A 22021-nucleotide genomic window follows, 5' to 3' on the forward strand; every position below is an offset into this window, starting at 1 on the left:
GTCCATCATTCAGTTTGGGCAGTACCACCAAGTCTTACGATTTAAAGGGGTGTTCACTGAAAATTTACTGACTGAATAGCGAACAGTGCAGACCATGACTAGCCTGCACTTGCAGACAAGCGATGGCACCCATAGGCAGTTGAAAATGCAGCTGTAGTTTTCACTAATTTTAGAAGAGCTTAGTTTGAAAGGTAGACATATATTTGGACAGCTCCATGAATAATGACAATTTTTTTGAATTAGCAGATAAATTTTATAGCGAAATGACTTGGTTGTGCAGTAAGAAGAGCCGTCGGGTTTTGGATCAGTGTAAAACCAACATTTTCTTCTTTAATGATTCAGATTTAACTAGTATTTGTTTTAGTTTTCATACTGTTTTAACTTACAAGGTTTTTTGATTACTTACTTTTTTGTTAAGACGAGGACTGGCTGATATAAAGCAGTTATAATCCTGAATCTTGAAATGCATTGACAAGAATTTATTATTTCTCTTCAATCTCTATTGTTCTTGTACCATGTCAAAGACATTTTATATGAAATTATGATTAGCAGATCAGTGGATATTTTTTGCAATTTTCTGCACAATTGTACACAGAAAATAATCTTTAAAAAAGAAATGGATTAGAACCATGGACCATCATGTCTTTTGAATGTTTTATCACATTTTGGCTTGCTTACTGCCTGAGCTTTCAAATACTTTAATAAGATAATGCAGGTTTTAAGATATTTATGATCATTTTTTTTTTTTACTTTAAACTTTAAAGTGTAGTCATAGTTCAATATACAGTGACAGGTTAAATTTACTTTACATTGTTTTTGCATTTCTGAACTTTTATATCCTTAACTTTATTTCTGCATTAATTAACCCTCATTATAATTTATTTCAATTTGATGTCATTTCTGATTAGTAATAAAACTTTTGTTTGATGTTTGTCATACTTTTGTGATATTATGCAAGCATACACACAGGAATTCATTTTTGTGAAGAATAGGTAGAGCAAAAAATTATTGCACTTGCCCTTGCATCATCGTCTGGGTTAGTGTCCCAATATGGTTTAGTTTTGTATTCAGTATCCACAAATAGACATTTACGAATTAAGTCTACGTGGACTGTGAACACCTAAGACGATCGATTTTTCAAGGGGACCGTCTCAACATGATAATTTTAATTTATGTTTGGTAGGAAAACATTCCTATAATGATGGTAAGGTCTGGCTTAATATGTCACTGCACAGGATAATATTTGGATATGTCTGTCCGTCCGTCTGTTCGCCAGAGAAATGTTTTGTTATACATATCGCAAAAAGTATTTGATCTAGCATCATAACACTTTCCTGAAATGTTCTTCAATATTATAAGTTGCGCATCTGCGACAAAGTTGAAAAGATGAGCTAGTCTGATCGCAATGTATCCGTATTCCATCGTCGTCGTCGTCGTCCAACATGAAACAATCTAAACTGGGTCAGTCGGGATCAAAATGTAGGTCAGCAGTTAAAACATTGTAGAAAACGTAATATCTTGCGTCTCCATTCCTTTGTTGTTATTATACGCCCGAAGGGACGTATTTTGGGATACCACAGGTGTTCATCTGGCTGTCTGTCTGTCAGTCTGTTTGTGTGTCTGTCCGTCTGTCTGTCCGTCTGTTCGTTAACAATTTCGTGTCGACTCCGCTCCTTGAAGGATTTTAAACAAACTTGAAACAAATGTTATCCACATCAAGAGGACGTGCAGAGCGCCTGTATCAGGTGACTTGCTTTAAGGTCAAGGTCACACTTAGGGGTCAAGGTCATATGACTTTGTTTCGTGTCCGCTCTGTAACTCTTGATCTGTATGAGGGATTTTAAAGAAACATTGCAAAAATGTCCACCACATCGAGTCGACGTGCAGAGCGCATGTTTTGGATGGCTAGATACAAGGTCAGTGTCACACTAAGGGGTCAAAGGTCATATAACTTTGTTTCGAGTGCGATGTGTAACTGTTGAACTGCTTGAAGGATTTTAAAGAAACTTGGCACAAATGTTCACCACATTGAGACGACGTGCAGAGCGCATGGCTCGCTTCAAGGTCAAGGTCACACTTAGGGGTCAAAGGTCACATGACTTTGTTTTGTGTTTATGTTGCTTTGCATTGCTTGGTTTTTGGGTTTATTTGGCATATCCATTTTTTGTTCACTTACAATATTTTTTTATTGAATTACTTCCCTTTTATGTTACTATAAATAGGTTATTTTGTAACATTTTTATTACTGGCCGTAGGGAAAAATCCGATACCACTTTTCTGTGGTACAACATGGATGGTACCTGCAACGTTAAGGTGTATTTTGACTTATCTGTACTTGGTAATGATTTTAGTGGACTTAGAGTTTTTCGGGTAATTTCTTCCCTTTGTTGTCCTTTTCGTTTGGGCTTCACCAGTAAAGTTCTTTAAATTTTGCTCCCATCCCCTGATATAATCCTTCGGGCGTATATTGCCCCGCTTGGCGGAGCACTTGTTATTTCTGTATTAGCCGCGTTAAAGACTTTGTATTCGTATAACTTTATTGTTTTAATTTGTCAGTAGTGGATGGACGAAGAGATGGACAGCTTTTTTACTAGATAAATGAACGGAAGATAGGAAAATAATCAAAATAAAAAAAATCTTCCCATTTATACTGTATTATGGCATAAACATGAATGAAATGAAATTCATTTCTTGTTGACAGTTTTCAGTTTATACAATCAATCCGATATGTTTTCTTCTACACACAAGGGATGCACAGACATGTACGGTTCTTGAAAGTCGTTGTCGTGAGTGCCTCCATATAGAGCTTAAACTGAGCAAAATCATATTGCGATAAAATCTATTGCCTCTATAATGCTCAGAAGTTTTTTTCTATGATTTAACATAGTAGTATAGTTATTGACATCAGATAACCAAATTTAAGTTGAAGTAGACTATATAAAAAGACAATCTTTCTGAACAGTTTTTAAGTAGAAACTAGGCCTTCAGACTGTTGAAAGGGCCTTTCTATGATATGACGAATCGACTGACTTTTATATCCCAGATAACTGTATTTTAATTTTGTATACATTTAAAAAGAGAAATGTTCTGTCTTTGGACTAAATTTCATAAAGAAAATGTGGCATCTAGAGTAAGTATAAAGTTTTCAAAAAAGGTAGATAATTAAAAAATGGGACGACCTAGATTACGGTTCCTTGTCCCTACACTCCTTCTCACTGACTTCTATAAGTTTGTTAAGTATGAAATCTATCTTGCATAGTATTCGAGTTATGCCCCAAAGAAGGTTTAAAAATGGAGATTATTAAAAATGGGACCAACTACAGTTATGGTTCCTTGTCACTGCACTTCCTTTCAATGAGGTCTAACATTGTATAAAGTTACGACTTGGTATTTTCAATACTTATTTGGTTTATCATCCGGTCAAGAAGTGTCAAAAGGGAGGTAATTCAAAGGTGTGACCACATAGAGTTATAATTTCTTGTCAAATCAGAGTTATGGGGATTGATTTTCCTTGTGTAGACTTCGATAGTAAATAATTATTTTAAGTTTCAAGTCAAAAGCTTTAATAGTAACAGAGATACTTGAAATTATCAAAAATTTTAACAAAATAATCTAAGTTAAAAAAGGGCATAATTCTGTCAAAATTCAAACAGAGTTATGGGGATTGCTTATCTTGGTGTAGATTTCGATAGTAAATAACTATTTTAAGTTTCAAGTCAATAGCTTTTACAGTAACAGAGATATTTGACTTTATCAAAAACTTTAACCAAACATTCTAAGTTAAAAAGGGGCATAATTCTATCAAAATTCAATCAAAATTATGCAGATAGTTTCTCCTGGTGAAGCCTTTGATGGTAAATAACTATTTTAAGTTTCAAGTCAATAGCTTCGATTGTAACAGAGATATTTGCCTTTATCAAAAACTTTAACCAAAAATTTTAAGTTAAAAAGGGACATAATTCTAACAAAATTCAAATCAGAGTTATGGGGATTGTTTCTACGCGTGTAGACTTAAATAGTAAATTAGTATTTTAAGATTCAAGTCAATAGCTTTGATAGTAACAAAGATATTTGACTTGATCAAAAAATTAACAGAAAATTCTTAATTAAAAAGGGGCATAATTCTGTAAAAATTCAAACCAGAGTTATGGGGATTGATTTTCCTTGTGTAGACTTCGATAGTAAATAACTATTTTAAGTTTCAAGTCAATAGCTTTGATAGTAACAGAGATATTTGACTTTATCACAAACTTTAACCAAAAATACTAAGTTAAAAGGGGCATAATTCTATCAAAATTCAGTCAGAGTTATGGGGATTATTTCTCCTGGTGTAGACTTCGATAGTAAATAACTATTATAAGTTTCAAGTCTATAGCTTTGATAGTAACAGAGATATTTGACTTTATCAAAAACTATAACCAAAAATGCTAAATTAAAAAAGGGCATAATTCTGTAAAAATTCAATCAGAGTTATGAGGATTGTTCTTCCTTGTGAAGACTTTGATAGTAGATAAGTATTTTAAGTTTCAAATTCATAGCTTTGACAGTAACAGAGATATTTGACTTTATCAAAAATTTTAACCCAACGGAGACGCCGACGCCGGAGCGAGTGCAATAGCTCTACTTTTTCTTCGAAAAGTCGAGCTAAAAACAGGCACATCCAAATTTATATCACCTACCGCATAGTGATGATATAATAACTCAAACCCTATTGCCGTTATAAACTCTTTTTCATATCGCGCATAATATAATTAAACTATGTTGAGACGGTCCCCTTGAAAAATCTATCGCCTTAGGTGTCCACAGTCCACGTAGACTTAATCCGTAAATGTCTAATAGGAATGGATTGAAACTTCGTATTTTGTTCACAGTGTGTGTTGGTCTGACCTGTAGTGTGAAGGTCCCTTAACTCTGTTTCACAAAGTTATGCGCATTTTTAGCTCACCTGTCACAAAGTGACAAGGTGAGCTTTTGTGATTGCACGGCGTCCGTCGTCCGTCCGTCCGTAAACTTTTGCTTGTGACCACTCTAGAGGTCACACTTTTCATGGGATCTTTATGAAAGTTGGTCAGAATGTTCACCTTGATGTGTTGGTCTGACCTGTAGTGTGAAGGTCCCTTAACTCTGTTTCACAAAGTTATGCGCATTTTTAGCTCACCTGTCACAAAGTGACAAGGTGAGCTTTTGTGATTGCGCGGCGTCCGTCGTCCGTCCGTCCGTAAATTTTTGCTTGTGACCACTCTAGAGGTCACATTTTTCATGGGATCTTTATGAAAGTTGGTCAGAATGTTCACCTTGATGGTATCTAGGTTAAGTTCGAAACTGGGTCACGTGCGGTCCAAAACTAGGTCAGTAGGTCTAAAAATAGAGAAACCTTGTGACATCTCTAGAGGCCATATTTTTCAATGGATCTTCATGAAAATGGGTCAGAATGTTCACCTTGTTGATATCTAGTTCAATTTTGAAACTGGGTCACGTGCGATCAAAAACTAGGTCAGTAGGTCTAAAAATAGAAAAACCTTGTGACCTCTCTAGAGGCCATATTTTTCATGGGATCTGCATGAAAGCTGGTCTGAATGTTCATCTTGATGATATCTAGGTCAAGATCGAAACTGGGTCAACTGCGATCAAAAACTAGGTCAGTAGGTATAAAAATAGAAAAACCTTGTGACCTCCTTAGAGGCCATATTTTTCAATGGATCTTCATGAAAATTGGTCAGAATATTTATCTTGATTTATTTTATGTTTTTCGGTGGTTTATCGAAATATAACGGTGAATTATATCCTGATAAACTCACTGGCCACTCAGTGAAAATTATCAAATCTGATACCCGGATTAACGTCAAAAAGTTTACCGAGCGTACTGAAAGCCGGAAACAATATGACGATGACGTCGTTAAAATGACGTCATCTTTGCGATGCTTCCTGATAAAATTTCCCGCAGATTTCGACATCTTATTGAAATAAACACAACAAAAGTAGAGTTTTAGACATAAAATAAACAGAAAAATTGTTGGTATCGATGTAATATCACGGTAATTTCACTCGTGAACACCAAAAGTTGTTATTTTCACTCGTGGCTGTGCCACTCGTGAAAATATCACTTTTGGTGCCCACTCGGTGAAATTATAACGTGATATTACACCGAAACCAACAATTATCCTCTATATCATCTAGATCAAGTTCGAAACTGGGTCACGTGCAGGCAAAAACTAGGTCAGTAGGTCTAAAAATAGAAAAACCTTGTGACCTCTCTAGAATCCATACTTTTCAAAAGACCTTCATGAAAATTGGTCAGAATGTTCACTTTGATGATATCTAGGTCATGTTCGAAACTGGTTCACTTGCCTCGTAAACTAGGTCAGTATATCAAATAATAAAAAACCTTGTGATCTCTCTAGAGGCCATATTTTTCATGGGATCTGTATGAAAGTTGGTCTGAATGTTCATCTTGATGATATCTAGATTAACTTCGAAACTGGGTGAACGGCGGTCAAAAACTAGGTCAGTAGGTCTAAAAATAGAAAAACCTTGTGACCTCTCTAGAGGCTATACTTTTGAATGGATCTTCATGAAAATTGGTCAGAATGTTCAACTTGGTGATATCTTTGTCAGTTTCGAAACTGGGTGACGTGCTTTCAAAAACTAGGTCAGTTGGTCAAATAATAAAAAAACCTTGTGACCTCTCTAGAGGCCATATTTTTCATGGGATCGGTATGAAAGTTGGTCTGAATGTTTATCTTGATGATATCTAGGTCAAGTTCGAAACTGAGTCAACTGCAGTCAAAAACTAGGTCAGTAGGTCTAAAAATAGAAAAACTTTTTGACCTCTCTAGAGGCCATATTTTTCAATGGATCTTCATGAAAATTGGTCAGAATGTTCACCTTGATGATATCTAGGTAAAGTTTGAAACTGGGTCATGTGCCTTCAAAAACTAGGCCATTAGGTCAAATAATAGAAAAACCTTGTGACCTCTCTAGAGGCCATACTTATGAATGTATCTTCATGAAAATTGGTCAGAATGTTCAACTTGATGATATCTAGGTCAATTTCGAACTGGGTCACGTGCCTTCAAAAACTAGGTCAGTTGGTCAGATAATAAAAAAACCTTGTGACCTCTCTAGAGGCCATATTTTTCATGGGTTCTGTATGAAAGTTGGTCTGAATTTTTATCTTGATGATATCTAGGTCAAGTTCAAAACTGGGTCACATGAGCTCAAAAACTAGGTCACTATGTCAAATAATAGAAATAACGATGTCATACTCAGTTCAAAACTGGGTCATGTGGGGACAGGTGAGTGATTCAGGACCATCATGGTCCTCTTGTTAAAGTAATCAATTTTTTTCGCAATTTTGTGTGTAAGCTGGTATCCCAGTAAATTGGAATGGATTGACACACTAAGTCTTACTCACTGGCAATACATTGGTTTCGTAATTCTGTTGCCACAAAGTTGTGCCTCTTTTTCGACTTTGCAAATTTTTTTGTTTGGTTTTGTATGTAAGCTGGTGACTGTCAGCAATTGCTAATGAGATCGGATTAAAACTTCACATCCTTGTTCACTGTGTTGATTTTACCGGCAGTGCGCAGGTTCCGTAACTCTATTTTGTATTTTTAGCCCTTTATACCCCTTTTCTTGACTTAGCAATAATTATTGTTTGGTTAAGTTTTGTAATCAAAAAGAGTATGTCAGTAACCACTTAACATAATTATTTGCATTGTTTTGTTTTTTAACACAGTTATGCCCCTTTTTCAACTTAGCAGATTTTTTAGAGTTATTTTTTTATCTTATTAAAGTTTTCTGACTCAGGATTAGTTACCTAATTTTTACTTATTTCGGATTTTTGAATAGCCGAGCATTGCTGTCCTTGGAAGCTCTTCTTAATTTAAATTTTATTAAATGCATTAAAGACTTAAGAAACAATGTTAAAAGAATTTTTCCTAAAATGATGTTTGATTACACACCCAAATGAATGATAAGATTTTTTCTTAGTAGAAATTATTTTGTGCACTTCAAGTGATGATTATGGCTTGTTTGAGATTAGGTAGAAATCTCATAAGAAGTTTGAAGTTTTTGTTTTCTGAAATTTAAGGTTTGCGCATATTTCCTGTAATGCTACACGCTTCCAGGAAGCCGCTTACAGGTTAAAGCAAGTAATTAACCGATTGAGGTAGAAATGAAAATTTTTACAAATATTTTGTTGAACTTGCTTTTGGTATAAACTTACTGAAATATTTGCATGATACTGATTATAAGCATCATAATGTTGTAAAATAAAATACATATGTATTAACATTTTGCGTGAGTTTTTACTTGAAAACTTAAAAATTAAATTTCATTACAATTCTGCTGAATGAAAAATGTAGGTATGAGTTATTGAAAGTCTTTGTTTATAACATCATAATTTTATAGTCTATTTTCTGCTAAATTTGATCCAAATAGCCATACAAGGGGTAATGGGAGGATGATTTTTTACAGAATTAAGATGCTTATGCATGGCTAGTATAAAGTTTTGCCTAATATCCAGTAATTAAACATGTTTTGCCTTTTCTTTGGATTTTTTTTCCCATCAGAAATATGGATTCAGAGTTTCACTTTTAATCAATGTAAGATGTACCTTTCAAGCTGGAATCAGCGCCGAAAGGCAGTGAAAAATTTTCACTCTTATTTTGTGAAAAAGTTCCTTTAACGTAATCTTTTAAGCTGATTTTTATTCCGTCTTCAAACAAACATGAAGTGTCAAACTCAGTGCGATGTGCAATGCATGCTCCATTGTATGAGATATGATGTGTATTTTGTGATAGCCTTTTCTATTTAAGGAAATTAATACTTCTATGACGTAAATTGCTGATCAAAACATTTTGATTTATTACAAAGCGTGACCGTAATGACTTTTTTGTTGCTGATAAAATTTTGAGTTCATTTAAATGTGGTAAGGTGGATAAACATTTTTTTTAAGACATGCAAAATATTGTCATTTCTTACGAAATCTAACCTCACATGCAGATTGGCCTTGTTTTGGACAAACATATTTCGGTTTTGAGCCAGAGTACCCCAAAGGTCAAGGTCATTCGAAAGGTTTGTCATTAGCACTGAGAAATGCTATGCTACGTCAGTCCCTCTCATCCAGTTTTTTTAACTCTGATGATTCACTTCAAGATTTTCTATTCTTTTCATGGGGAATTGATACATGAGGAAAACTTCACATGAGGACTCATTTTAGCGGAAGAACTTTGCAACAATTATTGACCTTTACACCACCTTGTTCAGTCAAGATATAGGTGTGAGTGGAAAGAAGTTCTATTTCTGTGACGGTACTCGTGTTCATTAGGAAATAATAAATATTTATGGAGAAGGACGTATGATTATTTTTACCGTCAGCTTCCTTATAATGATACAGACTTGAGAATGTCACCAATAAAGAAACTAGTAATCAGACGTGGCTGTTTACTACAGACCTGTAGAATTGCCTTATTTGGTTTGATCATTTGACTATTTTTACTTCTGATAATTTTTTTTATGGAAAGTCGGGTATATAATTAGATTTTCCATAAAAAATGATACTTTTTGTAGCAAATCTGGTATATAATTAGATCTTTCCTCGAAACAAGCGATGGCTATTTATCCTAGTTAGGAGACAAAAAGGGAATTGCAATTGAAAATTGGTTACGTTTCAGTAATTGATGACGTTGGTGAGAGTGAACAGCTATTATACCTAGCTAAGGGATAAGGTTAAAACAAGTCAACTCTGCAATACTGGCGTTCATTTTAGAACAAATTTATATTCTAGTTCCATAACATATCTCACAGCTGAAATTGTGTCCTTGAAACAAAAGAACTACTGTATAGATAATTATATGCCCGTGCAACAGGATGTAAAATGGAAACAGTTGCAGAGGTGGTGGTGGGGGGGGGGGGGGGGGGGGGGAGGCAGACAGCTTCATTGAAAGTTGTGTGCTGTTTAACTTAAGCATTTCACCAAATGGCAGTCACATTGTTTATGGGCATTATAATTTGACTATGTTCAATAACCAGCTGGATCCTCCAAGCCTTTGGAGTTATGGCCCTTTATTAAAATTACCAGTGTGAGTGCGAGCCTTGCTTTGGACATAGAATTCTTCATGTGAGGGAGTCAACCAGCCGGCTTACACATTTGGTCGGTGGTTCTATCCGCCCATGATGAAATAACTGGGGTTTTCCTACACCATCATAAGCTGGAAAGACCCCATATGATCTAACATTTTTCGATATGATGTTAAACCAAACAGAAACAAACAAATAAGGTAACATAAGTTTACCAGTTTGAAAGTGAAACATTAGGAGTTAACCATATATACATGTACCAGGTGTGTGAAGTTTCGTGATACAGCACTTTCAGTTAAAGGCAATAAAATGGTTTTAATTAAAGCTGTTTTGTGGAAAGGCCTTTGTTGTCATGCAACAATATGATTATTATGTTTCATGCAAGCAGCTTTTATTTCCTTATTAATGAGAAGATTTCCAGTGTTATATTTCAGTCAACACGCTCAGTATCATTTTAATTACATCTCTACCATATTTATAATCATAAGTAGTGACTGTAACTTTTAAGGTATTTATTGTTGACAGTCCACCATTGTCAAATGGTTTGCACCTCAAGGCTTTTGGTGGGAAACTTACTTGTGGCAAATGAGAAGGCTGTGGTTCTAGCCAAAGGGCCATCAGTCTTGTGCCTTAGATAATGTCTGGAGGAGCATCTTGGGTCTTTCCCCACCATTAAAGATAGAAGGTCTAAAATGGGACCTAAATACTGTAGGTTTTGACTTACAAACTGACAAAAGCATTCAGAAACTGTTTATAGAGACCGTACCATAGCTCTTCGCATACTTTGATTTTTCAAACTAAAGTGATTTTTACAAGTGCACCGGTTACGATAAAAATGTAAACAACGGACTCTGTCTATGAAACTTTGAAATGAATCAATGACAGTCGATCTTAGTCATAATACTGATTGACAGTGAATGCTAATGACTCCATGTGTTGCAGAAAGGTATTTAGTTTGTAACTGTAATTTCCCAACAATTGAAATCCTCTCAAAACTGGTAAAATAATTACATATATTTGGACAAAACTCACTGTCTTTGCCGTTCGACTGCTGCAAAAAGGGCAAATATAAAAGATTCAGTGTAAGTAATATTTCACTGGTACTACCAGTTAGTAAGTTCATACTCTGAACAACACGTCAGAGAAATTTGGGCAGATTTGACCGATTATGACGTTGGCAGCATTATATTATATTTTTTCTTTACACAAAAATTGCCGTTAGGTAACAAAGCGAATACGCCGATAATCCGGAGTTCACCGATTATTGTTCCAGTTCACGCAATGTAATCCAGCAATTAAACTGCATAGCTATTAGCTACTGCTGTTATAGGGAAGTGGTAGAGTGTCTGCCTTAGGTGTGAGAGGTCCTGGGTTCGAGTCCCAGTTACAGCTTAACTATTTAGATTCTGCTAAGCATAGTTTTGCTGTTAATAGACTGTTCCAGATGTTCTAAATTTTTAGCACACAGTATCATGGATCATTATTAAGCAATCCAGATCAAAGTTGAATGTTAAATCAAATGCACCCAATTAGAAAATATTGACTATATTATGTCCCTTTGATGTTTATGCTCTCCATGTTCAAGAAGAGTTACATTTCCTTGATCACAAAATTTTCGTTAACATGAAAATAATAAATGCTCATAACTCCACACTTCTGGTTAAAATATTGTCTATATTTCTGTTTTTGAGAAATATATGGACATTTGACTTCATTTCAAAGCTTTTTAACTTCAAACCTATGATTTGAAAAACTTAGGTACTATCTCTACTGTTTATGCAGAAATTTGATTTTCCATGAATATATTATGACTCCATTTGAATAGAGCTGGTTAACAATTTTATACCTCCAGTACAAAAAGAGTATAGTGTTTTCCAAATGTTGGTCATCTGATATTTCTGCCTGGAAGTGGTGAAAGAATTTTGATACTGATTAATCACCAGAGAATACCTCGTAGATATAGACTGTGGCCAGCATATGAACTGGATAATTATGGTAGTCAATGGTCAAGGTCACAGAGACCTTGAGACAGAAAACAGTTGCTGATCTACAACTGGAGAATGTTAATCAGGGCTGACAGGATGATTACTTTGGGTTGAGATGGCCCCAATTGTTTTTATGGCTTTATGGGGGTTTAGGGTGGGGGTCAGTATTGTTCAGTCAGTAGTCATTGTGACAGTAACTTTGAGACTGCATATGGTTTCGGATAAAAACCAGAAGAATGTATTAGTTTATGGCCACATCATAACAATGTTGCCTGCGGCCGGAAGATCACCCCTTCGGCCTATTGCTTGGATGATGGTGTGTAAGGTTAAGGTTTTAGCTACCTTTAGATTAAAAGTGTTCTTGGATCTTCAGCAGCAAAAAAATATGGGTGTAATAATCTGTTTATTATAATCCAGCAGTAAAATTAATAAAAATTGTTGCTGTTTTTCAGATTCTAACAAGAAGTTGAAGGATGTACTTGAAGAATTTAACAACAACGGTGTATTGTCCAAGTACAACCCAGAGGAGGTAAGACCACAGGTTGTATGACTTTATCCTTTCAGATTCATGCTGGTCCCTGCAGCACAAGGGGTTACAGCTGTTCCACAGATTTTCACCTCCAGATAGTGTTTGATTAACAATAAATAATAAGTAATTGATGAGCTGTTGGCTTCTGGTGATAATGTAGAGGGATTGAGTGTCAGCTTGGTCATAAGGTTAAGTGGAATCTGCTGAATAGGGTTTACAGCCCAGAGGTGTAATTTGTTTTTGTTATGAAAAAAATAACAAGTAGGATACTGGTAATCAAAAAACAAAACTCGTTCAGTTTTAAGAATCCATCCAGAATATGACAAATTAAATGCCATTAAATTCAAACCTGCTGCATACTTAAAATAAAAGAAGATAATGTGAACAAAGAAGTTCTCGGTAGCATTTTCAAAAAATTGAGTCTCATTTTATCCATGTGTTCTACAGGTAATCAGACCTTGTTTGCTTCCATAATTTCCAATACGTGTCACGCACTGTCCAATTTATTTTTCTTTGACAAGTCTATTTATAGGTTCCTATCTGCAAAAACAGCAGAGTCTCAAATTTCGTTTCCATAGTAACGGTTGGGCATTGATCATTTACATTAAATCTACAAGCACAATTGTTTAGCACAAAAATGACAATGTCATTACCATCATTCTATATTTAGTTTGTTATCCGATTGTTAATAAATGTCATTCATAATCATTTCTTTTCTTCTTGAAGCCTGCTTGGTTAGCTCTGTAGAGTAAGCTCAGTTCTGTAGGGTTAGCTCAGCTCTGTAGTGTTAGCTCGGTAGGATTAGCTCAGCTCGGTAGTGTTACCTGTGTAGTATTAGTTCTGTTCTATTAGCTTTGAAAGGCTAGCTCAGCTATGTAGGGTTAGCTTAGCTTTGTATTGTTAGCTCTGTAATGTAAGCTTTGTAGGGTTAGCTCAGCTCTGTAGAGTTAGCTCAGCTTTGTAGTGTTAGCTCCATAATGTTAGCTTTGTAGAGTTAGCTCAGCTCTGTAGAGTTAGCTTAGCAGTGTAATGTTAGCTTTGTAGGGTTAGCTCATCTCTGTAGGGTTAGCTCTGTAGAGTTAGCACAGCTGTGTAGTGTTAGCTTTGTAATGTTAGCTTTGTAGGGTTAGCTCAGCTCTATACAGTTAGCTCAGCTGTGTAGTGTAGAGTTAACTCAGCTGTGTAGTGTTAGCTCTGTAATGTTAGCTTTGTAGATTTAGCTCAGCTCTGTAAGGTTAGCTCAGTTGTGTAGGGTTAGCTCTGTAGAGTTACCTCAGCTGTGTAATGTTATCTTTGTAGGGTTAGCACAGCTCTGTAGAGTTAGCTCAGCTGTGTAGTGTTAGCTCTGTAATGTTAGCTTTGTAGATTTAGCTCAGCTGTGTAGGGTTAGCTCTGTAGAGTTAGCTTAGCTGTTATCTTTGTAGGTTTAGCGCAGTTCTGTATTGTTAGCTCTGTAGAGATAGCTCAGCTGTGTAGTTTTAGCTCTGTAATGTTAACTTTGTAGGGTTAGCTCAGCTCTGTAGAGTTAGCTAAGCTGTGTAGGGTTAGCTCTTTAGAGTTAACTCAGCTCTGTAGTGTTAGCTCTGTAATGTTAGCTATATAGGGTTAGCTCAGCTCTGTAGGGTTAGGTCAGCTGTGTCTGGTTAGCTGTGTAGAGTTAGCTTAGCTGTGTAGTGTTAGCTCTGTAGGGTTAGATCAGCTCTTTAGGGTTAGCTCAGCTTTGTCTGGTTAACTCTGTAGAGTTAGCTCAGCTGTATAGTGTTAGCTCTGAAATGTTAGCTTTGTAGGGTTAGCTCAGCTGTGTAGGGTTAGCTAAGTTGTGTAGAGTTAGCTCTGTAGGGTTTAAGCTCAGCTGTGTAGGGTAAGCTCTGTGCGGTTAGCTCAGCTCTGTAGAGTTAGCTGTGTAATGTTAGCTCAGCTCTTTATAGTTAGTTAAAGACAGCTAGAGAAAGGGTTGTGAGTTTCATCATGTTCTCCATGATTCTTTGATATAAAGACAATATGTCTGAAATCATTTGTCTCCACCAACCACACACACCCGCAAACATGCATGTGGAGAAGCTGTCAAATACTTAGGTTAATTGTACCCCACGACAACAAAGTTGTAAGGGGGGGTATACTGGTTTCAGGTTGTCTGTCTGTCTGTCTGTCTGTCCGTCTGTCTGTAGACACAATCTTGTGCGCACCATCTCTCCTCATCCCCACAATTTAATGAAACTTCACACAAGTGATTAGTAACAACAGTAGTTGTGCATGGGGCATGTTAGGTTCTTTCAGAAAAAAAATTTGCAGAGTTACAGGACTTTGTTTTTTGTTACTATACTATATACATAGACACAATCTTGTGGGCACTGGTCATCTCTCCTCATCCCCTTGACACAATTTAATGAAACTTCACACAAGTGATCAGTAACAACAGTAGTTGTGCATGGGGCATGTTAGGTTCTTTCAGAAAAAAAATTGTTGAGTTATAGGACTTTGTTTTTTGTTACTATGCTATATACATAGACACAGTCTTGTGCGCACCATCTCTCCTGATCCCCTTGACACAATCTAATGAAACTTCACACAAGTGATCAGTAACAACAGTAATTGTGCATGGGGCATGTTCGGTTCTTTCAACAACAAAAATTGCAGCGTTATGGAACTTTGTTTCTTGTTAACATACTATTTACATACAGTCTGCATATGCAGTCTTGTGTGCGCCTAATCTTCCGAACACTCGCACACAATTTAATGAAACTTCACACAAGTGATCAGTACCAACCCTAGTTGTGCATGGTGCATGTTATGTTCTTTTAGATAAATATTCTGCATAGTTATGGGATTTTGTGTTTTGTTACTATACTGTATACATACAGTCTATATACATACAGTCCACATAATTATGCAATCTTGTGTGCGTCAAATTGCAATGTACTGTGTCAGTGCATGCGGGTGGTACATTCATCGCTTTTAGTGATAGCTCTAGTTAAGTAAGCACTAGTATAGAAAAACAGAAACATATTTAAGGTTTAGAAGTATATCATCAAAACACAGAAATATTGGATAAACAAACATGAGTTTTTAAAAAGCTTTAATTGTCTGGAAGTGGGACCCCTTTAGGCAGTCCCTTTCTGGAATTCAGTGTTTATATCAGTATACTGACACTTGTTTCGTAGAGTAATATACATGTTTTACATGCTGTTCAATTTTCATGTGAAACAACTCTTTTTTTTCTATGATTTGATGTTGTTTTTTTTTTCTCAAAAGGTAAGGCTAAGCGTTAACTGTCCGCCATTTTTTATAACTGAAATACTGTTGAAAAAATGGATTTTAGCTGATATAACTCATCCATTGATATCACAGTGTCACCTTGAAAAATGGAAGGGCAAGGCTGTTACACTGACTGGTATTACAGGGATATTTATAGTTGTTTCCAGCTGAATAGTGCCATTTAAGCAGTTTGTAGGGTGCCACTCAGTAGACTTGCAAAATTTTCTCAGATATATTCCATTGTTATTACATTCCAGTGGGATCTAATTAGGTATAAAATATTATTCCAGAGCGTTACATAGTACCTGTTTTACAGTGACTATGAACTGATGAGAAGAAAAAATGTTTGACATGACAGTTTCATGATTTTGTTTTTTATGAATTGATTGATTAGATGGCAGATTGTCCTATTACAGTTCTCTGATACATGTATATATTTCTGTTTCAGCCCATTGACTATGAGGGATTTCGTCTTTTTATGGAGACTTACCTTGATGCAGACATTGGGGAAGATCTATGTGGACATTTATTCTTGTCATTTAACAAAAAGTCTCCAACTGCCCTCCTTCCTCCAGGGGGCGGTAACAAAGAGTTAAGTGTGAGGGACGTTGCCGCGGTAGCCTCTCAGACTGTTTGTGCGCCGATCACTCATCAGACTACAGAGATTCATGTTGATGGTAAACAAGAGAGAAGTGGCTTAGCGGAAAAACTTCATGGAATTACAGAAAAATTACACAGCCTCGGCCATAGTGGTGATAAAGGTAAATTAAAAAGTATTGTCAGGTTTATTTCTTTTGAGGAAAAAGTGCAAAAAAAAGCGTCCCACAATTTGAAGTTATAAAATGGTTTAATAAAATAGATGCAGAAGATTTGAATAGATTATTAATCTCCCGCCATAAGTGGTGGGGGGGTTATAGGAATGGTCTTTATCCGTCCTTCCGTCTTGTCCTTCCATCCGTCCTTCCGTCTGTCCGTAACACTCGTGTCCGCTCCATATTTCCTAAACCCCTTGAAGGATTTTCATGAAACTTGGGTCAAATGATCACCTTATCAAGACGATGTGCAGAACCCATGAGCCAGCCTTGTTGGCTCAAGGTCAAGGTCACAACTCAGGGTCAAAGGTTTGCGCCTTCCATTTTGTGTCCGCTCTATATCTCCTAAACCCCTTGAAGGAATTTTATAAAACTTGGGTCAAATGATCACCTCATCAAGACGATGTGCAGAACCCATGAGTCAGCCATGCCAGCTCAAGGTCGAGGTCACAACATAGGGTGAAAGGTTTGAGCCTTCTATTTTGTGTCCGCTCTATATCTCCTAAACCCCTTGAAGGATTTTCATCAAACTTTGGTCAAATGATCACCTCATCAAGGCGATGTACGAGTCAGCCATGCGGGCTCAAGGTCAAGGTCACAACTGAAGGTCAAAGGTTTGAGCCTTCCATTTTGTGTCTGCTCTGTATCCTAATTCCCTTGAAGGATTCATATGAAACGTGGGTCAAATGATGACTTCATCAAGGCGATGTGCAGAACTCATGAGTCAGCCATGCCAGCTCAAGGGCAAGGTCACAACTCTAGGTCAAAGGTTTTAGCCTTCCATTTCGTGTCCGCTCTATCTCCTAAACCCCTTGAAGGAATTTTATAAAACTTTAGTCAAATGATCACCTCATCAAAACTATTTGCAGAACTTATGAGTCAGCCATGCCGGCTCAAGGTCAAGGTCACAATTTAGGGTCAAAGGTTTGAGCCTTCCATTTTGTGTCCACTCTGTATCTCCTAAACCCCTTGAAGGATTTTTATCAAACTTGGGTCAAATGATCACCTCATCAAGAACTCATGAGTCAGCCATGTCAACTCAAGGTCAAGGTCACAGCTCAAGGTCAAAGGTTTGAGCTCGGTATCTCCTAAACCCCTTGAAGGATTTTCATGAAACTTGGGTCAAATGATCACCTCATCAAGACGTTGCGCAGAATTCATGAGTCAGCCATGTCAGTTCAAGGTCCAGGTCACAGCTAAAGGTCAAGGGTTTACCGTTTCACTATCCATAGCAGTGGCGGGGGATTTAACTGACTTTCAGACTGCCTTGTTATAGTACATTTGCAGTTTTAGGAATTTGATCAGGTCTAAAACCTACCTGATATCAGCCTTTTTTCAGAAGCAGTACTTTTAACTCAACTGGTGAACCCTATGGCTTTAAATTAATTGCCCTAGCAATGCAAAATTTACCTTAAGTTTGACAGTTTTAAATTCAACGCAACAAGCCTAATAGAATATGTCTTACATTACTAACATGTTGATCCTAGGAATTGCTCAACATCATATAGCTTATTTATAATCCTTACCATGACCTTGTGAGTGAAGGTCACAGATCGGTCATATCTCAATATAGCATTGTGTGGCAAACCTTTACTAGGAATAACCTTAATCTGTGTTTGATTTAAGCCTGTCTTAAAATACTTAATTGGAACTATAAGAAGGATAGTAGAAACTATTAGTAGCATAATTGAAACTATTTAAAGTAATGCCTTTGGGATTTAAATTGCCAAGAAAGTCTTGGTGTGGGTGTTTAATGCAGTTTGAACAAATTGAAGGCAACTCCAGCTTAATTGGAAGTTCTCTTAGTATTCATTCAGTAAGATATGAAACAAAAAGAGGATGATTTCAAGGTAACATGATATGTCTTGGTATTCCTGTAGCTGTTCATAAAATTATGTTTCGTGATTTTGTAAGAACCATTTTCAGACAAAGTGTTCTGAATCAACCTGTCAGATACTTCAGCTTTTATGCTCCCGAAAAAGGGAAGCATGTTGCCCCTTTGTCTGTCCGTCAGTTCATGAGTCAGTCCCAAGTTCTTGTTCTGAGTTAGATGATTTTTGACTGAGTTATTGCCCTTTGATTATTGTACCCCCCGACAACAAAGTTGTAAGGGGGGGTATACTGGTTTTAGGTTGTCTGTCTGTCTGTCTGTCTGTCCGTCTGTCTGTCCGTCTGTCCGTAGACGCAATCTTGTGCGCACCATCTCTCCTCATCCCCTTGACACAATTTAATGAAACTTCACACAAGTGATCAGTACCAACAGTAGTTGTGCATGGGGCATGTTAGGTTCTTTTAGAAAAAAAAATTGCAGAGTTATGGGACTTTGTTTTTTTTGTTACTATACTATATACATAGACACAATCTTGTGCGCACCATCTCTCCTCATCCCCTTGACACAATTTAATGAAACTTCACACAAGTGATCAGTACTAACAGTAGTTGTGCATGGGGCATGTTAGGTTCTTTTAGAAAAAAAAATTGCAGAGTTATGGGACTTTGTTTTTTTGTTACTATACTATATACATAGACACAATCTTGTGCGCACCATCTCTCCTCATCCCCTTGACACAATTTAATGAAACTTCACACAAGTGATCAGTAACAACAGTAGTTGTGCATGGGGCATGTTAGGTTCTTTCAGAAAAATTTTTTGCAGAGTTATGGGACTTTGTTTCTTGTTAACATACTATGTACATACAGTCTGCATATGCAATCTTGTGCATGCCTAATCTACCAAACCCTTGCACACAATTTAATGAAACTTCACACAAGTGATCAGTACCAACCCTAGTTGTGCATGGTGCATGTTACATTCTTTTAGATAAATATTCTGCATAGTTATGGGACTTTGTTTTTTGTTACTATACTGTATACATACAGTCTATATACATACAGTCCACATAATTATGCAATCTTGTGTGCGTCAAATTGCAATGTACTGTGTCAATGCATGTGGGGGGTACATTCATCACCTTTAGTGATAGCTCTAGTTTAACATTAGTATTCCTTAGCACCCTTTCTTGTCCAGTGTATTTCTCAGCAATCCTTGGATGGAATTCAGCAAAAATTCATAGAAGCTTCACCAGTTGCTAAAAGCCGCAAGGGGATGAGCAAAATGCTTGAGTTTTCCTGTGTTTTGGGTGATACTGAGATACAAAATATAAAGAAAGCTGCTTAGGACCACATGAAATTTATGCATCAGTTCGGGGAGACACTAGTTATCGATACAGTAGTGAGGGATGCTTTGCTGCAGTAAATTGGTCCCGTTTCTTCCACTCATCCTTGGAGTAATTTTAAGTTTTTTTAGACTTCTCATCTGCGTTAACTGTAGTCAGTTTGGACTGCATCTGGTTAGACTTAGGCATCTTTGCCTCGGGAGTAATGGCTTCCTAGATTTGAAATAGTCCAATGTCTCTAAGATGTATGGCTTTATACACGGCCTGTAAACACTGGCTCGTCCTCTTTGAGGAGATGAGTTGAAAAAAGAGCCAATGATACTTCCGAGGAGGCGCTAATGACCGGAACTTCATGCAGAATGTAAACAAAGAAGAAGGGTGAGTTGATTGTTTCCTTTCTCCGATAAATGTAAGGCCCTATTTTAAAAAATAGCCAATGTAGTTCCACTCAGAAATGATTATACTTTTTATATATGCAGGCCATTTTGCAAGGTAAATGCATTCCTTGACGTGAGAACTTTTGAAAGTATGAAAATACAGTAAGTCCAAACCAAAAGTGGACATTTTCCCATATATTTCACCCTAATTTACACAATTTTAAGATTTTATAGTCCCTGCACCTTGCTGAAAAGCATATCTTACTACTGCATGACTTACGTGGTTTACTAGCGTGTTTATCCCGTACACGTGCATTTATCACCATGTGGAGGAGCCAACGCCGCAGAGGAGGCGCTAAGAACCGGAGTGGGAGCCAAAGCACTTTGAAATTTAGTTTTTAGCTCATCTGATTTTTTGAAAAAAAAATGATGAGTTATTGTCATCACTTGAGCGGTTGTCGGCGTCGGCATCGGCGTCGGCGTCTGCGTCGGCGTTGCCTGGTTAAGTTTTATGTTTAGGTCAGCTTTTCTCCTAAACTATCAAAGCTATTGCTTTGAAACTTGGAATACTTGTTCACCATCATAAGCTGACTTTGTATAGCTGTAAGAAACATAACTCCATCTTGATTTTTGCAAGATCTATGGCCCCTTTTGTACATGTACTTAGAAAATATCAGATTTCTTGGTTAAGTTTTATGTTTAGGTCAACTTTTCTCCTAAACTATCAAAGCTATTGCTTTGAAACTTGGAATACTTGTTCACCATCATAAGCAGACCCTGTACATCAAGAAACATAACTCCATCTTGCTTTTTGCAAGAATTATGCAGGCCATTTTGCAAGGTAAATGCATTCCTTGACGTGAGAACTTTTGAAAGTTGGAAAATGGGGCAAGTTCGAACCAAAAGTGGAGATTTACCCATATATTTCGTCCCAATTTACACATATAAGAGTAAATATACATTGTACCAATTTTTCCCATAATGGTATGTATATAATCATTTCTGAGTGGAACTACATTGGCTATTTTTTAGAAATAGGGCCTTACATTTATCTGAGAAAGGAAACAATCTACTCACCCTTCTTCTTTGTTTACATTCTGCATGAAGTTCTGGTCATTAGCGCCTCCTCGGAAGTATCATTGGCTCTTTTTTCAACTCATCTCCTTAAAGAGGACGAGCCAGTGTTTACAGGCCGTGTTATAAGCTTTCTTGATTGAACACCATTGTATAGTAGAATATCCTGTAAACCATCTAGGCAGTCTTTGCCTAAAGAATTGGTCTCAATCCATTTCTGTATTGTAGTATTCATGTTTGTCCCTTTCTTTGTTATATAATGAAATAAGGCACTGCCTCAACCAGGAATCGATCCGACTTCAGCTCATCCCATTACATTTGAAAATAACTGTCTAATGACGGCACGGACTGCTTGACACAATTTTCAGGTTGATAGTAAATATCTCATTCGGTATATCGCATGTTACCATAGAGGGATCGATCCCGATTTTTGTCGCATGCGCAGGACCGATTCCCTGTCAATTTAAAGGTAGATTTTGGAATATAAACAACACTAACTTATATTTGTACTGATGTGCAAGACATTGCAGTTCGCACAAGTTAAGTTGATGCTTATTAGACACAAGGAAAAAGCGTATTCTTCCAAAAAATCCGAAGTCAAATGCTCTGTGCACGTGCCAGAAGTACATATTTTTTAATTCAATAGTATTTATCTCATTCGGTATATTGCATGTTACTGTGGAGGGTCGTCGCTTTGCAAGGATAATCAATAGGATTGATTCCCTATTAA

The 22021-nt window shown here is 36.7% G+C and overlaps 1 protein-coding gene across 5 annotated transcripts in view; it reads left to right on the top strand.

Annotated features, from left to right (window-relative positions):
* Positions 1 to 22021, top strand: part of LOC123559480 (diacylglycerol kinase beta-like) — a 150362-nt gene that overhangs the window by 46300 nt on the left and 82041 nt on the right. For all 5 annotated transcript variants that reach the window (XM_053552631.1, XM_053552632.1, XM_053552635.1 and 2 more), the window contains exons 4-5: positions 12521 to 12597; positions 16301 to 16613. In XM_053552631.1, coding sequence (XP_053408606.1) covers positions 12521 to 12597; positions 16301 to 16613 — 390 coding nt within the window. The remainder of the gene's footprint in view (positions 1 to 12520; positions 12598 to 16300; positions 16614 to 22021) is intronic.

The sequence above is a fragment of the Mercenaria mercenaria genome, chromosome 10 (assembly GCF_021730395.1).
Source record: "Mercenaria mercenaria strain notata chromosome 10, MADL_Memer_1, whole genome shotgun sequence".
Taxonomy (NCBI): domain Eukaryota; kingdom Metazoa; phylum Mollusca; class Bivalvia; order Venerida; family Veneridae; genus Mercenaria; species Mercenaria mercenaria.